The 21,869-nt window shown below is 30.8% G+C and overlaps 2 protein-coding genes across 3 annotated transcripts; one reads left to right on the forward strand and one right to left on the reverse strand.

Moving 5' to 3' along the window:
* Positions 1–5,622: 5,622 nt before the first annotated feature.
* Positions 5,623–8,912, forward strand: LOC106758860. The gene is made up of 6 exons (XM_014641860.2): positions 5,623–5,940; positions 6,059–6,098; positions 6,974–7,317; positions 7,406–7,564; positions 7,643–7,751; positions 8,698–8,912. Exons 1-6 carry the CDS (start codon positions 5,860–5,862, stop codon positions 8,910–8,912), a joined length of 948 nt encoding a protein of 315 aa, XP_014497346.1. The 5' UTR covers positions 5,623–5,859.
* A 964-nt stretch (positions 8,913–9,876) lies between these two features.
* Positions 9,877–13,799, reverse strand: LOC106758180. 2 transcript variants are annotated; one of them, XM_014641122.2, is made up of 3 exons: positions 13,455–13,799; positions 10,963–11,033; positions 9,877–10,415 (listed from the first exon to the last, which is right to left on the reverse strand). In XM_014641122.2, the coding sequence occupies exons 1-3, from the start codon at positions 13,683–13,685 to the stop codon at positions 10,397–10,399; spliced, it is 321 nt and encodes a 106-aa protein (XP_014496608.1). In that variant the 5' UTR covers positions 13,686–13,799; the 3' UTR covers positions 9,877–10,396. The 2 variants fall into 2 exon arrangements, with proteins under 2 accessions (XP_014496608.1, XP_014496609.1); XM_014641123.2 differs by having other exon boundaries at positions 9,877–10,454.
* Between the last annotated feature and the right edge of the window lie 8,070 nt (positions 13,800–21,869).

The following is a 21,869-nucleotide window of genomic DNA, read 5'->3' on the forward strand; positions in this document are numbered from 1 at the left end:
ATTTTATAATGGTTCCTTCCATTGAACTACGTCTAGTTCTCTTCTAAGACATCTTAGAGGGTTCCACTATAATCTTCAACAAGATTACAACTGAGTATTTGCATTACTCCTAGTATCACCAAGTCAATCCTAGTAACCCTATTACTCTGGCAAGAACTGAGTTTCACCCACTCCTGGTTGTGTAGTATTATTAACCACTCCTGGTATCCCTAAATAGTCCCAATATCTTCTCGATACGCTATCTAGTTGAGTTTCACTCACTCTTGGTTTCCATTAGACAAACCTGTTTAGCTATCGTTTTACCCCACCAAGTTAAGTGTTAAATGTTTGTATTCTCTTCAAAAAATTCAATCAATCAGATTGTTTATAAGTTCTTAGACGATTACTCTTGCAGAGAAGATATGTTTACAATAAAAATCAATTTAATAAACTCTTTAGGTTTTCTCTCTTGATGGAAACCTATTTAGGAAACTAAATGGATATGCATCCAAGGAGCATCAACTTAAGCTATGGCTAGGAGAGTGGAAGTAGAAGAAGAACTTTTAAGCTTATTCTTACTTTTCTTCAAGCCTTAGAAGAAATTGGATCTCTTATAGTCAAGAAAATGGAAAGGGAAGATGAAACTTCAAGTTTCTACTATTGTAGGAGGATAATATCTTTAGTCTTCTTCTTACAATGAATACCTTTGTAAATATGTAAAATAGTTTCTTTAGGCCTTGTATTTGGCCAAAACACTTTGTTTATCCTTGCTTTAAAAGCTTAGTAGCTTTTGGAGTAAACTAGGGCACCATGGAACAAGATGTAGAGGATTGATGCACTTAAATTGGTATTGGAAGCCTTTGGGACACGTCAATATCAAGGGAGGCTGCTAGACATTAAACTTGGAAAATAGTTAAAAGGGAAGGCTTTCATTCCTCCCCCATTTCCATAAGAAGCTTCTAATTCCTTTCAAGTTCATTAAATGCTAACTTACGCCTTCACCTATAAAATGAGAGGCAACCTTATGTAATTCTTTAGAACTTAGTTGAATTTAAATTTACTTTGCTAAAGTTGCAAGATTGTTCTTCCTTTGTTCTAACCTTATGAAATGTCTTCTTCTAGACTTTTTCATACCTTACACTTCATGGTTGGCCTCACCTCCTAGAAGGACATCTACCAAGAGCACTCAATACTAACATCTTCATCTCTTCATCTCTATTTTCTTATGCTACTTTCATTGATCACATGGAGTCCATCTCTTTGAAGAAGCTTCATCAACTCTTCGTGGAGATCATCTTATGTTGAAGGAGAATCCTCCCCATCATCTCTTCTTACCATAGTAAGCTTATGATTCTATGAAGATTGAGAGTATTTGCTTTTTTTTTTAGTTTTTCTTTTCTTCTTAGATAATTTCTTTCATATTTGTGCATTTATTCTCTTTCTCTTTTCTTCGGAGATCTTCAATTTATAGGCTTCAAGAAAATATTCCTTGGATAGTATTTGCTTTTATCTTCAGATCTTATTAGCCTTGTCTTAGGTAGCAGTCGTAGGATAAAGTCAACTTGTCAAAGCAGACATGTTTTTCAATAATTTTTCAAAAGTAGGTAGTACGAACTTTTTAGCACGACTTGATAAGAAAACATTTCGTGAATATCTTCTTTGTCTCTAACGTCCACTTCTGATTTGTATATGATAGAGCAAGTGGATGCTTGACATAGTTCATCTGCAAGAGTAAAGTAGGTATGCATGCAGGCATATATGACCTTTTTCTTATCATTCTTGTTTTTTTCAAACGTTTTGCATTTAATGTCATTTAATGCACATTTAGAACAACTGTATTGTTGTGCTTAAGTAGGATTTGATTGTTTAAGCATTCTTGTAAAGATAAACAATTCATGAGAGTTTCATCGTTGGATAAAAACTTCGTTTAGCACAAGGTATAATTTAGCCTTTGCTAGGCTTTGCCTAACAATGTCTTGTTTGATGATTTTTCGTTTGATTCAAGAGCGTGTTTAATGAGATATCTTTCAACATATGTTTTGGGAACTGTCAACACCCAATTTCGTGTGGGTGGCTAAATAATAGAACTTGTTTTTTACTTTTATCTTATTTTATTTTTAGTCTTTAAAAAAATAAGAAAAGAAAAGAAAAGCAAAACGAAAAAATGAAAAAAGAAGAAAAGAAAAAAGGGGGTGCACGTGAAAAAAATGGGAGAGGTGCTGCACGTGATGAATTGGATTTGATTTCCTTGGAAAAATGCGCATAAGCAATTAATATTAATGCATGATAGATCACTTTAGAATTTTTTTTCGGAATTTTGTTTTATTTGGTAATAATTTGAATCAACATTATGCCAATAATTCTAAGCAATAATTAAAAATAATATATTGATTACTGCATTCAGTTTCTTCCTAAAAAGAAAAATATGATTTCCTTTTAATGGATAATTTTCTGACAATTATTATAATTTGATTTATTAGACCATTTCTTTCCATGTTTTGTTAATTGTCAATTAATTCGTCATTAAGGCAAGATCACAATAATATTACAATGTGTGTATATAAATACGCACTTTGAAGAGAAAAAAGGAGGAGAAAAATCCAATTTCGGAAAGAGAAGATAAGAGAGCAAAGAAAGAAGGAGAAGAGGCAAAAGAAACTTAGGGTTTCTTGAAGAATTTAGGCTTGGGCTAAATATTCCGTGCAGCACCCCTGGTTTTTCATCCTTACCACCCTACGTTTTTTTTTCTGTTTTTTTTCTTTCTGCTATTATTTTCTTTACCCATTTGTTATTTGAGTGATTTTTTTTTATATTGTCTCATATATTTTATTATGGTTTTTGTTTGCTTTGTTTTATCTTTTTTTTCACCGTGCATGTACTTTTTTACTTATTTTAGACTTTTTAATTTTTATTTCATTTTGAACATTTACGTAACTATTATTTTCTCATAAAATTAGGAAAATGGATTTTTTAGAGTTATTAGTATTTAATATTGTTCTGCATCTTTATAACTAAATAAAGTTTTCTTTATTTTTTATTTTAAACACTTATGCAAATATTATTATTATTCTCATCCAATAAAAATTACAAAAAAATGACAAAAATAATAATCATAAAAATTTAAAAATTATGAAAAATATTTTTCTAATATTTTAAATAATGGTATGAGTACTCGTACAATCATCCGCATTAGCCTAGTACTTAATATCCTCAATTTAGAAAAAAATAAAAATGTTTTAAAGGTTTAAGCACATGTGTGATCGCGCGCATCGTCGTCCTTGTGATAAAACATTTTCTTCTCCTCTTATATAAAAATAAATAAATTTTTTTTTAAAGGTTTAAGCACATGTGTGATCGCTCGCATCGTCCTTGTGCTAAAACTTTTCTTCTCCTCTTATATAAAAATAAATAAAAAATGTTTTAAATGTTTAAGCACAGGTGTGATTACTCGCATCGTCCTTGTGCTAAAACCTTTTCTTCTCCTCTTCTAAAAAATAAATAAAAAATGTTTAAAGGTCAAAGCACATGTGTGATCGTACGCATCGTCCTTGTGCTAAAACCTTTTCTTCTCATCTTCTAAAAAGTTTAAGCACATGTGTGATCGCTCCCATCATCCTTGTGCTAAACCTTTCCCCTTTCTTACATAAAAAATGCCAAAAACCAAAAACATTCTCATTTTCAAACAAACAAACAATCTTTCTCCTAGAACTACGTAACCCTGATTTCTCATCTTGGAATACGTAGGAGCAAGGTCAATCCTTGTCGGGCACAAAAATACAAAAAATATATTTTGTTTCTTTATAATATCTTTTTGGGAATAGTTAAACATTTCGAAAACCACATCATATTCGCGTATTTAATGATAGGTACTACCTTAGGGCAGACGTTGTAGGGTGCTAATACTTTTCTTACACGTAACCGACTCTCGAACCCGAAATTTGGTTTTCGTAGACCATGCTTTATCATTTTATGGTTTTTCTGTAGTTTTCCAGAATAAACTATGGTGGCGACTCCAAACACTTTTTCAAAACCGTTTTTCTTTTTGGATCGTCGTCCCGTCGCGATTCCGGTTGCGACAGGAACAATGTTTGTACCTTTTAATACGTTTACCAAAAACATCATTTTATATACTATAGTGAGAACTCGTCTAGCATTGTTTAGAAAAACATTAGCACGAGTGCGTTTAACAAGACTCTCATTGATGCATTTGTAAGGAAATATTTTTTAGTGTGTGCATTTACTAAGGCTTTTCTCATTAATAATACAATTGTAAGTTCACGTTAAATATTAATTCACACATTCAATTGCAAGCATTTCATCAAGCAACTCTTAAAATACAGTCTATTAATTGAATAGAGAACATGACAACACAACAAAGTTCATTCAATTCATCATATCCATTGGTGAACACATTCTCATTAAATTCTTTTCACAATTACAATATTCAAACCCTCAAACATCAAACTCGAACAAAATTTACCAGTTCATATCACTTATACAACAAACATATACAATGCAAGAGGGTTAGCTCTCCATACCTAGTCTAAAAACCCTATACTCGACAACTATCACACCTTTTGTTCTCAACTTTTGCATCCTCACTTGCTCCCAATTCGACTTTGCTTCTCGTGCTCTACTCTTTCCTCCACAACCTCTAAAAACTCGCCCCCGTGGCTGCTTGAGAAACCCCCAAAATCCAAAATAAAATCTTTCTCTTTCACTCTCGGTATCCCACTGATATCTCCTGTGAAAGGGTTCTCGAAACTCTATCAACCCTTCTCGTTTTCGAAAAAAATAAAACCCATTTTGTTTCCTCACGAATTTAAGCCCTAGCACTGACCTCCCAACACAGGACCACACATAAAAAATAAAGCATTCATAAAACATTATATGTACCACTTACAATTCATAAAAAAGCTTTCACCAATCTTTTGTAAAAATTTACCTCTTTTATTAATTATACAACCATGATATATTGATATGACCAGCTATCAATTACACTAAAATGACACGGAATTTTTCAAATTTTTATTTCAAAATTAACTTTTCACCCTTAATAAATGTTTAAAAAAGTAAGACCATTCGTGTTATATAAATGTAAAAAGCAACATCTGTGTCAAAGTACTGTTTTGTTAATTATAACATAAGCCAAGTACAATTTTTCTATATACATTGCATGTTTTTTCCGGATCTTAAACTTTCTTTTAAAGTGACAAAGGATTAAGTTTGTTTTTTTCTTTTAAACGATAATTATTACCATAACCTTTTATTTCATTTGCATTATCAATTTTGTGATTTGCTTCTCAAAATATCTTTAAGAAAACAAAGGTTAAGATCTGTAAATAATTTTATGAATTCTCTTTCTAGATTGGAGACCTAATTGATAGTTGACAAAAGTAAAAGTAATTTTCGCTAAATTGCAAATTACGATTCTTTGTTTTCATCTTCATCTTTATCTTTCTATTTATATATTTTTCATATGCTTTAAAGATGTTCTTTTCATCCAATTGAACTATAGCCATAATTAACATACTTATTTTAGACACCTTCAACGGATAAATAAACTAATTATAATATACAAATGAAAGAAATAAAGAACATTACACATTAGCAACAATGGTGAAACTTAATTTGAAAGTGATGCAGACGCGCAGATGTGTGGAATCAAAGTCAATGAAGTGACTTTGGGGTTTGAACACCAAATTACAGTCACAAAAAGGAAGCACTATTTTCTTGACAATTTCAATCACGAACCTTCCTCCAATTCTTTCTTCGACCCTTTTCTTGTTAAATTCACGCGCCTTCAAAGGCTCTCTCTTTCTCTCTATATTTCTCTTCTTCTCCATCTTCCTCTGTTCTCGATCATCTTTCTTCATCTCCATGCCTTCGTTAAGGTTACTTCACCTTTTCTCTCTTTCTGCCACGTCTAACCTATCTCCCATTCTGCACAAAACTTCTAAGGTCTTCCTTCACATTTTCTTTCTGCATTATATATCAATCTTATGCTTTATTTTCCCACTGTAAGACACTGTTTCATTTCACTTTTTACTTACAACATTACATATATGTTGCATTGCAGGTGTATAATAAACTACCTGCCTTTCGATCACTGTCTACAAGTACGTTAAGCTTCATCTTATTTTATTTATTTATATCAGTTGCTATATAAACAACGTATAGAGAGAATGACGTACGATTATTTTAAATAATTTCAAATTTTAAACTTCTAATCAAATCAAATTCATGATATCATCCTCCACTCCCCTAAATTGAATTAATTTCTATTTTATAGAATTTTTTTATAAACTTCTTTTCCGTATGTATTGATTTTAATTTATTATCTACTCAACTCTATCTCTCTGCACCTTATTCGATATTTTAGGATTCTATATATCATTATTAATTTATTATTATTATTATTAGGATATAATGTAGATTAATGGTGTATAAATAAGTAGTTTAAGTAAAAGTGAAAGCACAAAAGCTGATGTGGTATAATTTTCAAGTGTTTTTTGGAGTTAAATATGTTTTTGGTCTTTTTAACTTTTAGTAAAAATTGAATTTCATTCTTCTTTTAAAACTTTGACCTAATTTATTTCTCTAACTTAAAAAATATATAAATTTAGTCCTTTTAATTAAATTTGATTAGATTTATTTGATATTTCAAACATTTTTTATGATAGCATTTGAATTGTTTACACTGTTTGATATATTTTTACTTCAATGTTAATTCATATGTTTCTAAAATTAAGAGGTTAAATTAGACTAAGAAAGATTAATTCCAATTTTATATTAAAGTTAAGGACAAAAACATATTTATCTTTTTTTTTTTTTTACGATAAATGCCAACACAATGTAGTAAGAAATTCCTTGGGGAAACAGGAGAGCAATTTCATGAGCATGAACACAGTCTATAATAGTGGGCATAGAAAAGAAGCACGATTATCAATTTCTATTGCAATTTCCCAATCGCAAACACGTTCTATCTCTGTAGGTTCAGTCAAAATGGGTTCCGTAGGAAGCCACGGTGCTGTTTCGTACCAGAGCGTTGTCGTAATGAGGCACGGCGAGCGCTTCGACAACTTAGAACCGTCGTGGGCCGCCACGGCGGCGCGTCCGTGGGATCCACCGCTGGCCGAACCGGGCCGGCAGCGGGCGCTCGAAACGGGCCGGAGGCTCAGAGAGAGCCTCGGGTTTCCGATCCGGCGGGTGTTCGTTTCGCCGTTCCTCCGCTGCCTCCAGACCGCCGTAGTACTCGTCCAGTCTCTCGCCGCCGTAGAGGAGGGTGGCAGCACCACTGAGGATGGTGTTTCAGTTGACCACCCTTCTGAAGTCAAGGTAAGATGGTTTTATTTTAGTTATATGAAAAGGCTATTCTTGAAAAGAAAAGGTGTAATTGTGAGAGATAAAGATGTTTAAAGTGCAGGTGTCGGTTGAGTATGGATTATGTGAAATGGTGAACAGCAAGGCTATTCGTCCAAATGTTGCTCCAAAAGATGGAAACTTGAGATTTGATATAGCAGAGTGTGAATCGATGCTGCCAGCTGAGATAGTGGATAAAAATGTTGAAAGGGTGTATAAGGAGGTACATTGGAATTCAATTTCCCTCATATCATAACTTCTAACTCTGTATTCAAACTTTTTTCTGCCTTGTAAACTTCAGTTTCCGCGATGGGGAGAAACAGAGTTGGAAGCAGGGGAAAGATACAAGCACTTAATTAAGAACCTTGCAGACAAATATCCCACTCAAAACTTGCTCCTTATTACACATGGTAAACATCCCAATTCTTCTCTATTTAACATAATGCCCTTCTGCAAAATTATTTATCAACGTTCAAAAATATTAATTACCATCTCATATATAGCTCTGTAGAATATATGATGTGACAAGAACAAAAATATATAAGAAAATAAGCATTTATTATATATATATATATATATATATATATATATATATAATTGAGCTGTATACCTATATAAATTACAATAAACTTCTGCATTTATTTAATTAGAATTATTAATTGCCTAGTTAAAAATTTAGAGAATATTTTTATAATTAATTATACTTTTAATTTTAATTTATTTCTTTTTAAAAACAAAGAGTGGTAAAAAAAAAAAAAAAAAAAAAACTGGTAGGTTAGTTTGCCAACCTGCTTTCTAATAAGAGAGGTTAGGAACTTTAGCATGATTCTACCTATTTTTAATAGGTCAACTGGATCTCATCCAAACAAAATTTTAGTGATAATATTTATTAATTTGAACTTAATACTTGTACATTTTTAGCGCAAAACATATATATTGTCAACTAATTAAGATAAATAGTTATAGATTTTGGTACTAGAAAATTATTTCTATTAAAATAGGTATTTCCAAATTCTTGCAGTAATGTTAATAACTGACATTTAATAAATTTGCAAATTTGATTTACTTTTGAATTGACACGGTTGATATCATAATTTTAACAATATGACATGTTTGAATACTCTTAAATACATTATTAAAATTATTTTAATTCAAGAACAACAAAATTACAATTAAAACTAACTTTATTATACAAACAGGATAGGAATGATTACTGAAGCTTTTATGATAGAGGGAAGCAAACATGTATATTTCTTGATAATTTAATTTGGTTATATTTATTCTTTTTACCTTGATACCATGGGCTACTCTAATAAAAAGCAAAAACAAAAGAAAACTTAATAAAACTGTTTGCAGGTGAAGGAGTTAAGGTGGCAGTTTCTTCACTAAGAAAGGATGCGGAGATAAATCAAGTGCAGTACTGTGGATATGTAGAACTTAGACGCCCTATTTTCAACAAAGATCACGCATTTACCTTTGGAGAGTTTGATTTACTCACTCCTAGTGATAAAACTGGTGTAAGCTATTCCCTCCCACCTTTCCACGATTCCACCAACCAAACTTTCCCATGATCATTCTCACTTAACTCTACAACCTCATACTTTTCACTCTAATGTCTCTCTCAATGTTTGTAATTAGGTGATGCTATGCTACATTAGAATAAGATAGTTGAATCCAAATAAAGCCCCATTATCTGAATCCTGCATTGTATTGTGAATAGCAAGATTCATGATCACTGCTGAAATTTAAGACTTGTGTGAGCATGTTAGTCTCTATTCTCAAGCTCTTACTCCAAAGGGTCATTTTTAAAGGATAATGATATTTAGACAACATTTTTTTGACAACAGTTGAACATTGATTATGTATTAATATGTGATTGGTCAAAAATTACTTCACAATCAATAATAATAATCATAAACATTATTGTGGAGTAATTTTTGACCAATCACAGATTGACACGTAATCAATGTTCAAATGTTGTCAAAAAATTGTTGTCTAAATATTATTATCCATTTTTAAAACATTGAAACAATAACACTAATATGCATAACAACACACTATTTGGTATGAATGCATAATAAGTTCCAACCTAAAAAGGAGGTTGTTGTAATTACACCAAAAGCATTAATTGGTTTTCATCAAAGTAGCCGCTGAATGCTTCAAATCGACATCCAATTAGCAGTACAAAGACAATTGCTTGTTAAAAGATGCTCAAATACAATAAGAAGCATATAAACTGCATTACCAAATTTATAAAACAAAACAGAAACCGACCCTTTATGCGGTGACATAGATATTTATGTATTGAGGATGAAGTTATAACAAAAGCATTAATAATAGAATTGAAATGCTAATAAAAATATTAAAATGAACCAAATTATATGAAGTACACGACAATAATACTTTCTACTTTCATGGCACATTCTCCAAGTTAGTACATATGTTCTATTCATCCTAGTCAGAAAGTTTTATGCATAAATGTAAATGAAAGTGGTAGGATGTAGTTGCTTGCTCCCACCAACCAAATATTTATCATTCAAAAAATGGAACATTTATTTGAAGTACTTTCTGAGAATTCAATTGCTATATTTTCATGATTTTAAATAAAACCCATGAACAGTTCCAAAAGGATACCCGAAACTCTACATTGTAAAGTTATTCTCTGAAACTCTTACCATGACAAAAAGAACACCACACGGAAAATCAAATGGTAGATACAACGGTAAGACAACTAAAATGGATGAGAAACATTTTCTCTTTCGTTGAGGGGGCAGGTTAGATACCATTTCATCAAATCATGGTACCACTATTTTTGCCAAAAAGAGTGTTGACAATATTCCATTAAAAGTTTACTAAATAACAGATGACAATGGATAGTTGATGCACCAAATGGCCAGGTATTGCGAAACCTGAGGGCAAAAGCATATGATTCTTAATTTGCACATAAAATCTTCAACCCTTCCGTGCACCATCCCATGAACGTTTACAATAATTTTTGTATCCACCAAGGAATCAAACCACCAGATATCAGTACAAGACATGGCTGAGCTTATTGTCACAAATCATCCATTTTCCTACGCAAATAAATATGCTACTTTTATTCCATAGAAGACCTACAAGTTATTAAAATCCCATGAACAAGTACGTAAAACAAATGAGTATTAATGTTAGAAGGCAAACAGAGACTTTGCAATTGTAAAATTCTCTATACAAACGCAAGGTTAAGCAATTTATCTTCCATTTCGACCCCTAAAAACTATAATAACTTTAGTTCACTCCATATTTGTATAAAATTTGAAGAGTCTCACTAACAAATGTAAATAAAAACGGACATAAAAGCATTTAATACCGTTCATTAAATCCTGTTAATTAATAAGAAAATGTAAATGATTTCTGATATTTCAAGATATTAAATGCTTTTATGGTTTATCTAATGCTATCTAATTTCATCCAGTAATTAGTACCCTGAGAACATTTGTTGGCAAATTCCAAATTTTAACAGTTAAAAGAAACACCAGTCTTTGTTTTTCTTCCTTTTGCACTGGTTATGCAGAACGTTTATTCGACAGTATTCAGATTGGAGATATATCTTAATTGTACAAACTATAAACATATGCTTACTTATTCTGAGTACGTGGAGGCAACCCAAGTTTTGCTCTTAAATTTGCGCCTGCTTCCATGAGATCTTCCACCTGTATGCGATATTATAAAGTAGGATAAAATAGTCACATCTGCATATAAAGCATCTGAGAATGATAAAGAGCAGACATATTATTCACAGGAAAAGGGAACCAGATCCCACAGTCAAGTAAAAAGAACATCAATAGTTCTCTTGACATCTATCACAAATTAACAACAAACATTGCACGAGTCATTTTTCCATTCTCTATTCCAAGTTTCTAACAACAAAACCACCTTAAAATAAGAAATGGTAATAGTGAGGTACAAATACAAAACTGTCATAAGATATAACTCCCAATTTAATTTCTTTTGTATCAATCATGACCATCCATAGTATGATACATTTCAAAATAGCCAAGAATTCTTGAGTTTGTAATTAAGTGCGAAGAGGGAAAATGTACCAAACTACCAATCACTAGTATAAAGGTTTCTGTACTACATAGGGTTTACAAACGATAAAGGGATAATAAAAATACTGATTGATTCAAGTAAAGAAAATGGAACATCACATCTATGTAATACCACGGAAGTTAGAACAAAAATACAAAACAAAAGAAAAGGAAAATAACAAAGCAATGGAGAGGAAATGCAGGGCAAAGAATTAATCAACTAATTTGAACCCAATTTTAATTTATTTTATATTATTATAAGAAAAATAAACCAATTAATTGACCCAAATTAACATTTAAAAATAATGAGCTAAATATAGAGGATAAAGAACACAGACAAGTTTACAACTTTTGTCATGCACCAAATCCATAACCTTGTCATGTGAATGAAGAATCTGTAAGATTCAAGAGTTTGAAACATTGCACCATAGAACCACAGATTGTGCCCCTAGCTTATATGTAACTGAACAATGGGTACTTCTTCACGACCATTATGCAATTTATAATGCACCTTTTTAGCATTTCAATACAACACATCAAATCCTCTACATAGGAAAAACATGATCCTGGTTGAGATAATTCCACCTTGACCTCAGCTGTAGCTTTATGTGTGGATGATACCATTAACCCTACCTCCTCTGACTTTTTTTCAGTACTCACCTCTCATTCCTAACATGTCTAACACTCACAATACTTCCGTATTAAAAGCACAGCACAGAAAAACTAACTTTGACTTCAAGTTTGTTATGTCTACATGATGTTTAAGTCAAAGAACAATTTCATCCAAAATACCAAAGACAGCACATTGGTGCTTCTTTCTACATTGTTTAATTAACAACCTAAGGAATTCAAAGAACAAAAATATATCTGACACAATTTTTCAACATAATGTAGAGACTCATTTAGAATTAATAAGTAATTTGATATCATGTGAAACTAGTCATAATGACAGCTCTGTTTACTATAAGTATTTGTCTTCACTGTTCAAGCACACGAACTATGCAGTTTGCACAGAAAGATCAACTTCAATTTGATTTGGCCTCAATTTTTCAATATTCCACTACACCAACATCAAGCACCTCGTTCATTTTGCAGATTTATTTAAAAATCATACCATTTGCCAATAATTTTGCAACTGATGTTACTCAAGAGTCAAATAAATCAATCAAGAGCCGAGTGGGACCGACTATCATATCCAGATTTTCATGAAAGCCATCGGAGAACAATGCACGGACATGGTTTAGTCAGTGCTGCTAAAGTATGGCCAAACATTAGTAATAGGAAAATCACATTTAAGGCTTTTTTCCGTGGTTAAAAATAGTTTCTCTTTGGTCAATGTCTAAATACAAGAGTTACTCACAGTCCAATGAAACCAGTAACTTATCTCACTAAATCAATGTGTATGTTGTGCGTAGTGATTAGTTTCTTTCTTCCAACTCTAGCAGCAGTGTATACACTACTATCCTCTTTCAAGCTCAAACTTCCTTGACAACTTGCACTACCGAAAAACCTAACTTTTCCACGTATAGACAAACCAAAACCACTACAGTTCACTGTGAAAATTACATGATAATACAGATTTTCCCACAAAGAAGGCATTCACATCCAACTTCAGTCTGCAACTAACAAACCCTTCATTGACCTGTCACTGACAACTAGAATTCCACTGCCTAATACAAATCACAAAACTTTAGAACTCATGTGACACTCCCTCCCTTGTTAATCTAAATTGCTCAGAAGCAGCACTTTTTTGCCTTCACTACAAATCAATAAACAAAAAAATAAAACCAAAACCCATTTCAGAATTCACTCGCTAGAACCACCTAAATCCCATCAATTTCTATCCCCACTAAACAAACTACATTTCATCCACGTCCACCACACTCCACGGGCATCAAACCCTCTTTCAAATTCAATGCAACAAAGATATGTCCATCATCCTTCCACCCAAAACAAAACGGCGATCCCTAACGAGACCACAAACATGAAACATAAAGCGAGATAGTCAAAAAACAGAAAATGGAATGATAGTGACAGCAGTACCCCGTTAATTCCATTTGATTGGAGGAGGAGGACGGAGGCGGAGGCGGCGCTGCCGACGAAGAGGGAGGCAACGGTGAAGGCTTTGAGAGGCATGAAGCGCGAATCGCCTGCGTACCCTTTGGCGTAGGAACGCATACCCAAACCCATTTGAGCAGCGGCGGCTACACCCCACCACCATTGGATCCCAGTCTCACTGGTGTTGCCACCGCCTGTGATTTCCTCCATCTCCATCTTCTCTTCCGATTCTCAGGCTTACAATTAACTTTACTCAATCACCAGCAAGGCTTCTTCTTCTATCTCCCTTCAGAGAGGAACACGCAGAGCTTGGAATTTTTCACCAGAGTAAAATATTTTCTATTTAATTATTTAATTATTTGTTTATAGTTAATACGTAAAGACTATATATTTTAAACTATTTTCTATTTTACTTTTTTAACTGTTATTTAATTAAAATATTTTTATTATTTAGTACGATATATAACTCAACAATCTCTCCCAAAGTGTTTAACTTCTTAATTCAAAATGATTATATTAGCTATCTGACTTTCTTTTTTTTTACAAAATTATTTATTTTTACAATTTTAAAAATTATAATATTTAACACAGTAAATAATGTTATTAAGTTAAAATTTATAATTCTCCACCACGAAGACTGAAATTCTTGTTAGAATTCAAGTGAAACAAATGAGATATTTTATCATTTTGATCAGTGTAAAGAAGGTTTTAGAAACAATTTTAAAAGACAACATTTCATAAAAGAGTTTGATAATCTTTCGTACAAGATGTCATAGAATTATCTATTTATATGAATGAAGCATCTAAATGTATCAGCTTTTGATAAGTATTACAGCTTATTAAAAAATAAGGTTAAATATCTTTTTAATTTTTAAACCATTACATGAAATTTTATTTTGTTTTAATATATAGTTTAATTTTTAAATTTAAAAGATAAATAAATGTAATCTTTGTCATCACATAATATTATTATTATTTATTGACATGATAAATAATATTATTATTTGTTATCATATATGTGTTCACGTTACTATATAATATACACATGATAACATATTTTCTTACATCAACAAATTTTTAAACATTTATTAATAAAATTTGGATTGAAAATGATTTAGAGTTTAAGAAATGAATAAAATTTAATTTCACATTAAAGTTAAAAAACTTAAAATATATTTAACTTTTAAAATAATTATACATATAAAATATATTTAATCTTTTATAAAAACATTTTACCTTTTAATATATAAAAAAAATAACACGTCTTAATCTTTTTTAAAAGAACCATATCTTTGTGAACTTAATTTAAGTTTAAATATATTAAATAATTATTAAATTTAAAATAACAGAATAATATACATATTGATACATAAAATAATACAAATTATTACAAAAATCAAGACAAACAATTTAGTTACCCACTTTGTGTGGAAAAGATGTCTAAAAAAACATTCAAAGATTAAAATTATTTAGGCGTCACGTCAAGTCAAATCAAAATAAAAATCAAGATTATAACTAAAACTACATGAGGTGTTAAATGACATAAGAAATAAGTTGAAATAACATAGAAGCATAGAAGAAGCCTACACACAATATTCCTAAAAATATACACTAACAAAGTAATGAGCATAAGAAGTGTCTAAGTAAAACTAACAAAACATTAAGTGCGAGAATCGATCAAAGCAACACATGTCTTGCAACGGGTATTGTTCAAAGAAAATATACATAAAATAAAAGAGTACACCTTTAGTCTAAAAGACAAACACTTCATTCCTAGAAAAGACATAACACAAAACGGATAGCGTTGCACAACAAATTAGTAGTACAAGAAGAAAGGAAGTTTTCTAAGATAAGATCAAGATCGTCTAACATCTTCACATGGTATAAGAAATGATAAATAAGACTATGAACGAAATAGACGATTATAAAGTATTATCTTTGTAAAACTCATATCGCTAAATAAAATGTCTCCTATGAAAGAAAAGCTTTAATAAATGCATCAATACACAAGTAGACACACTATTAAATGATTTCACCACTAATGCATTAATATGCTATATGAGAGTCTTGCTAAACGCATTCGTGCTATACTTTGCTAAACAAAGCTAGACGACCTTTCACTATGATATATAAAATGGATAATGATATTTAGACAACATTTTTTTGACAACATTTGAACATTGATTACGTGTCAATCTGTGATTGGTCAAAAATTACTCCAGAATAATGTTTATGATTATTATTATTGATTATAGAGTAATATTTGACCAATCACAGATTGGCACGTAATCAATGTTTAAATGTTGTCAAAAAAATGTTGTCTAAATATCATTACCCATATAAAATGATGTTTTTTCTAAATGTGCTAAAAGTTACAAACATTGTTCCAAAAACATATGTTGAAAGATATCTCACTAAACGCGCTCTTGAATCAAATGAGTATTTACTAAACAAGGTTTGTTAGGAAAAGTCTTGCATAGGCTAAACGATACCTTGTGTTATACAAAGTTTTCATCCAACGATGAAACTCTCATGTGAAGTACCTAAAAAACACTACAAATGGGGAGGGGGAGTGGTTGAATAGTGTTTTTGGAAAACTTTTTGCAAGTCTTCTAATATAGCTCGTTATTGAGCTCTTGAAATCTTCTTTTGAATAATTGTAAGCTCGACTTAATAGGATTTTATAATAATAGCTTTTAGTGTGCTATTCAAAATATAGATATTGCAGCCTTTTGTTAAGAACTTCCTTTATGAAATAAATCGTTTAGCTTGGAAGATTCTTGTGTTTAGAAATAAAGCACAATTGCAAGTTTTCACAAGATGATCATTTAGGTAAGAAAAGAGATAATTGCACAAGAGATTTTATACTGGTTCGCTCCAACTGAGATATGTCCAATCTTCTTTGCAGAGGGTTCCACTATAATCTTCACACGATTACAAATGAGTATTAGCATTGCTCCTAGTACTCAGCTACCTTGCCAAGATTTCCTTTGAGTATTAGCATCACTCCTGGTACTCAACAACTCCACCGAGATTTTCTTTGACGTAACACTCCTGATACTCAGCAACCTCGTCGAGATTTCCTTAGAGTATTTGCATCACTCCTAGTTTGAGCAATGAAATGATGCTTGAGCAATGAAAATTTGAAATACTTATAGTTGTTTTGAATGCACATTAAATGTCATTAAATGTACAACGTTTAAAAACAACAAAAGTGATAAGAAAAAAAAACATACCTTCCTGTATGCATATCTACTCTACTCTGTGCATAATATCTATGTCAAGTATCCACATGCTCTATCATATACAAGTCAGAACCAGACGTAGCTCGGCGGAGTGAACCAATATAAAAATAATTGTGTTTATTACCTTAATCTTTCTAAATGTTTTTCTTACAAACCTTATAGTCGCTTATTATCTCAATCGTTTACTAAAGCTCTTGTCACCAAATGTTATTTTTATTAAGAGTTATCTTTCTCAAATTACTGTAGCAGATTTGATCAGACGATTGAAAAATATTTATTTGAGAACTTACAGTTTAAAATAAACGTTTAACAACTTATATAAATATTTTAATCCTTAATAAGCTTGTTAAATTATTCTTTTGGCAAAAAATTTTCCTATAACACTATTCAACCCCCTCCTCCCTCTAGTGTTTTCCAAGAATTTCAGATTTGTGTTATTAAACAACTTAGTGAAGGAAGATTTCACCCAAATGAAACCCTACCGACCACGTGCCAAGCTAGTGAAGGAAGAGTTCTACAAAGAACCTCTACCGCACAGTTTAAGTCATTAAATAACTCGGTCAAGGAACCAAGTGAACCCTTTGCTGACCAAATTTCGAGTTGGCTAAGGATGAGTTGATCTGTGAACCCCTATCGCTCAGCCCAACATGCAACAGGACGACAACCTATGCGTAAACTTTTACAGCAAAAGCAATCTAGGAAACCTCCTAGTTAATCATTAAAAAAATTTCAACCAATCGGTCCATGCCATTTAACCTTCACATGGGTGTTCAACTTGCATATTAGTTTACCAACTTGGATTTACCTCTTGTACATCTTACAAACTATTATCACTTGGTTTTAACAAAAGGAATCTTACATTCCACAAGTGCTTAGCCTTACCCAATCGATTTTGATAGGCTTAATACTTAGTTTAAAGAATCGTAACAAAACAATCACATGCTTGATCAAAGCGCATTAATTAAACATTTGCAATAAAAGGATAACAAATGAAAGTAAAGAGAATTTCTTCAATTGGTTTGTCAAACACAAGTCATGACAGCCGTCACGGGAGGCTAACAAAAAAAATGAGGCAACCCGTCCAAACAAAGAACCTTATACTACAGATGCATTGTTAACTTGTGCCACGAAGTCAGCTTCCTAGGGCATTGAGTCCAATACAATGGGAATTTAGGCCAATCGGTTTCATCAAAAAATCTTTGTCGACCAGCCATTGTTTTGCCTACCTTAAAGTATACAATTTTGAATCCTCTAAATGAAGTGACATATAGAGAGAACAAACATCTCCTCTTCTAAAGAATTAACGATACTCAATCCTTCTTAGTGTTTAAGCGGGTAAGGAAATACTGGAGAAAGATAGGAGGCGTGGGGGTTATATCTAAGGCCAAAGATAACACTTTGAATGCTTGCATTCATGCCTAGGTGTTTGGGTGCAATTGAGTGGAGCTATGTTCTATTCCTACAACACACCCATCTAAAACTCAACAAAAGGGATACCAACGAGCAAGTTGTTGAAAATACAAGCATACATGAAGAAGAAATCTACAACACAATTCTCCCTCCAGTGAAAGACCCGCTCATTCCCTTTTTAGACGTATAAGTTGATCATACGACACTCAAACCACCTTCAACAATGTATGACCACTCAGCCCAATCCATCAAGTTTCACCCCCAGTGAAAACGAGTTACGTACTCGAAACCTTTACAAGATGCCCAATTAAAGCGGAGCAATATTATTCGTATTTACATTTGTAGTTCTGTTCCCAACTAATTTCAGACTTCGCTTGATAACTCTTTGGATAGGAGAGGTAATTGACAATGTCACCAACTATAATGAGGCATCACTTGTGTACCATCTATCACTTCCCCTAGAAGACTCCTTAGATGAAGACATACAAACGGTCGACATTATTACCTTAGTGTGTTGAATGATAGATGTTTGCTATAGCAAATGATGAAAAGGGCAAATAACAGACCAGGTCCACCCTTATTTATAGTCGTGAACATTTCCTGTCACTCATTTGCATCCATTAGATCAAGTTAAATCCAATGGCCCAAAGAATACTAACTTTGCGCATTCTAATAGGACATGGGATTCTAAGTATTACACTTTTCCACCAATTGTAATAATTTCAAATAAAATTCTAAGGGTAAGGAGTGAGCAAATAAAACTGAATTGTACTATACTACTAAAATCTGTACTAAATTAAAAACTAATTTTTCTAAACTGAACTGTAAAACAGTTCAAACAAACTGAACTGAACTGTTTTTTGTTTTATCAAACTGGATTGAACTGAATTATACTAAATTGTACTAAACTATAATATAAACTGAACTGAATTACTAATTATACGAATTTTAAACTGAATTGTACTAATTTTTAAATTAAATAGTATAATAATACATGTTCTTTTTAATTGAAATTTATTTTGATATTTATTTTATTTTATTCATAAATGTCTTACAAAATAACCTTTTAATTATTTGATATTATTATTTTTTATTTTATTTATATTTCTATAATAATATGTTTTTTAGTGGAGAAACCATTGATTAATAATTACTCTACAAGAAAATAATATTATAAATGCTAGAATGGGATATATTATATTGTATACATTGTTATATAGGCTTGGTATAGGAATAATTAATTTGTTACGTTGGACATTATATTTGTAAAACTATGGAACAAATTAACTAAAAATTACTACCAATTAAACTATAAAAAAATGTTTCCAAAAAGATGTGATATGTTTTTTTTTTTATTATCAGATACAAAAAATTCAAACCTTAAATGAAGTAATCATAAAAAAATATTTTTAGAGAAAAATAAATTTTAACATATTTAGGACATATATTGTTATTTACTTTTATTTATTTGCAAGTGAAATATTTTATTTATAATTTACAATATAATTATTTAATAATATGTTAAAGAATATAATATATTTAAAGTATTTTTTTTATATAATCTTTTTTCTTTTATGATTTCTATTACATAATTATTTAATAAAATTAAATTTAAAAAAATATTTTACTTTTATTATTTAAAATAATATTATTTAAAACTGAAATATAAAATAATAAGGATTTACACAAAATGACATTAATATACCAACTTCATATATATCTCACTATCAAAACAACATAAAATAAACTCAATCAAATTAATACATCTCGCAAAACTCAAGGGTTTACTCAAACCTATATATTAGTCAATCAATACATAATGCCTACCAATAATATTTCTAATTTCATTATCAAAACTCGCAATGGAAATCAAATTAGTACTAAATTGGTTCATTCTTAAATATCTAACCTAGGATTCATTCAGAATAATATTTCCAATTGAGTAAATAAAATTTCTTCTTCTTCTACATCCGAAATTCAAAAAAAGTTAGAGAAGTACTAGCTTATTTTCAAAAATCTTAATTCACAAATAAAACATTTCACTGCATACCTAGATTGACAAAGAATTCATCTATTCAGTTCAAATGTCATATAGAACCATCAAGACTACACATTCATGCTAAAAAAATAAAAATAAAAAATAGAAAAGTAGATATCGCAAAAAGAAACTCAAACCTTTCAGAATAATAGTACCACTTGGTTAACTTCTTTTTTAATAAAATCGAATAAATCACTATATTATGTTAAAGAAATTAGAGATTCAAGGGAATTGAAAATTTAATAAATAAAAATCTACAAATTTATATTTATATGCTATATATTTCAAACAAAGATTATAACTCTTTATTTTAAAAGCCACATCTCGATGAGTCCTTTTTTAAATTATAAATTCTTTAACTACTCTTGATATATTAATAGTGTAAATGAAGTACTATTTATGTATATTGCTAATTACTTGAATTTGATGATATATGTGTTGAAAGAAAAGTAACATTTTTACACCCTTCTAAAAATAACCCCAGTTGACTACACCTTTATTAATATAATTGACTATACCTTTATTAATATAATAAATATCTATTAGACTTTTAAGTTAAAAGCAAAATAAATATAATTAAAATATTATTATTATAAATTGCAAGTTAGTTTTTTTAGTTAGTAAATATTAACATATTACCACTCGTGTTGGAAAGTTGTTATTCTAGTTAATCTTGGATTTTAGTTGTTATTTGGATATTCTAAGTATTCTAAGTAAGATTTTATCTTTGAATAATAGTTATATTTGATTCAAAAAACTTGTAAATACTGAAAGTCGTCATTAAAATATTTAGATTTTGTTCAGTCAATTAAAATGTTGTCAAACTAATTGAATTTGCAAGTTTCATTATGAAGTTGACTCTGTATAATTAGCCTTTTAAAAAGCAGATTTAGTCAACCAAATTTACTACCGCAAAGATGTGTTCATTCTCAAAGCTATTTCTGAGCTAATTAAATGGTTAAAACTATCACCATGTAAATTCTTAAAACACATTGAGTGAAAGAGATAGCCTGAAAACTTTAAAAGTAGTAAAAAAGAGAATACATAAGATAACAACACTGAAAATCATTAAGTTATTGTCCTCTTAGAGAGGAGTTTCTGGCTACAAAGGAAACCTTCATCACCACGTCATCACCCATGTTCATGAGTTTGAAAAACCAAGCATCTCCTTCTTTCAAATTATTGTCCCTTGCAAAATCTGACAAATTAGTCAAGTAAGCTGAATAATTTGGATAACGAACCAATTTAACCCTCCATGTTCTGTCCCCAACAACAAGAGTAACAAATTGTTCATGACGACGTTTGACGTAGCTCCTCAATGCGACTCTTGGAAGATACTACATCATATATATGATTTTTTTTATTAGGAATCTAATTGTGAGTCAAAGAAATGAAAAATAGAATACTATGTAAAAATTAAAAACTCAATCATCTATTATCTTAAGGTTTTAGATACAAAATGATCTTGATCGAGTAAGAGTAATCTCCCTTATGTGGTTGGACTTAGATATTATTAGTATTTCTTATCGAGAAATCCAACATTTTTCAATTCAATAATGAGATTCTCACATATTATATATATTATTGCTTAGTTTGAGAACGTACCATATACCCATTAGTAAAAATGGTTGGTTTCATTATCAACATGAAGGAAGTATTCTCAAGAGCTTCCATGTTTCTTTTCCCTTCATTTAGATTCTTCAACAT

The sequence above is a fragment of the Vigna radiata genome, chromosome 4, assembly GCF_000741045.1.
Source record: "Vigna radiata var. radiata cultivar VC1973A chromosome 4, Vradiata_ver6, whole genome shotgun sequence".
Lineage (NCBI taxonomy): Eukaryota > Viridiplantae > Streptophyta > Magnoliopsida > Fabales > Fabaceae > Vigna > Vigna radiata.

What these genes read in the sequence shown, in the direction of transcription:
- LOC106758180 (XM_014641122.2), bottom strand. Translation starts at nt 13,685, where the DNA reads ATGGAGATGGAGGAAATCACAGGCGGTGGCAACACCAGTGAGACTGGG. An exon ending in AATCAAATGGAATTAACGGG is followed by an intron (nt 11,034 to 13,454) that starts GTACTGCTGTCA and finishes TATCGCATACAG; the next exon opens with GTGGAAGATCTCATGGAAGC.
- LOC106758860 (XM_014641860.2), top strand. Translation starts at nt 5,860, where the DNA reads ATGCCTTCGTTAAGGTTACTTCACCTTTTCTCTCTTTCTGCCACGTCT. An exon ending in TTCTGCACAAAACTTCTAAG is followed by an intron (nt 5,941 to 6,058) that starts GTCTTCCTTCAC and finishes GTTGCATTGCAG; the next exon opens with GTGTATAATAAACTACCTGC. An exon ending in CTTGCTCCTTATTACACATG is followed by an intron (nt 7,752 to 8,697) that starts GTAAACATCCCA and finishes AACTGTTTGCAG; the next exon opens with GTGAAGGAGTTAAGGTGGCA.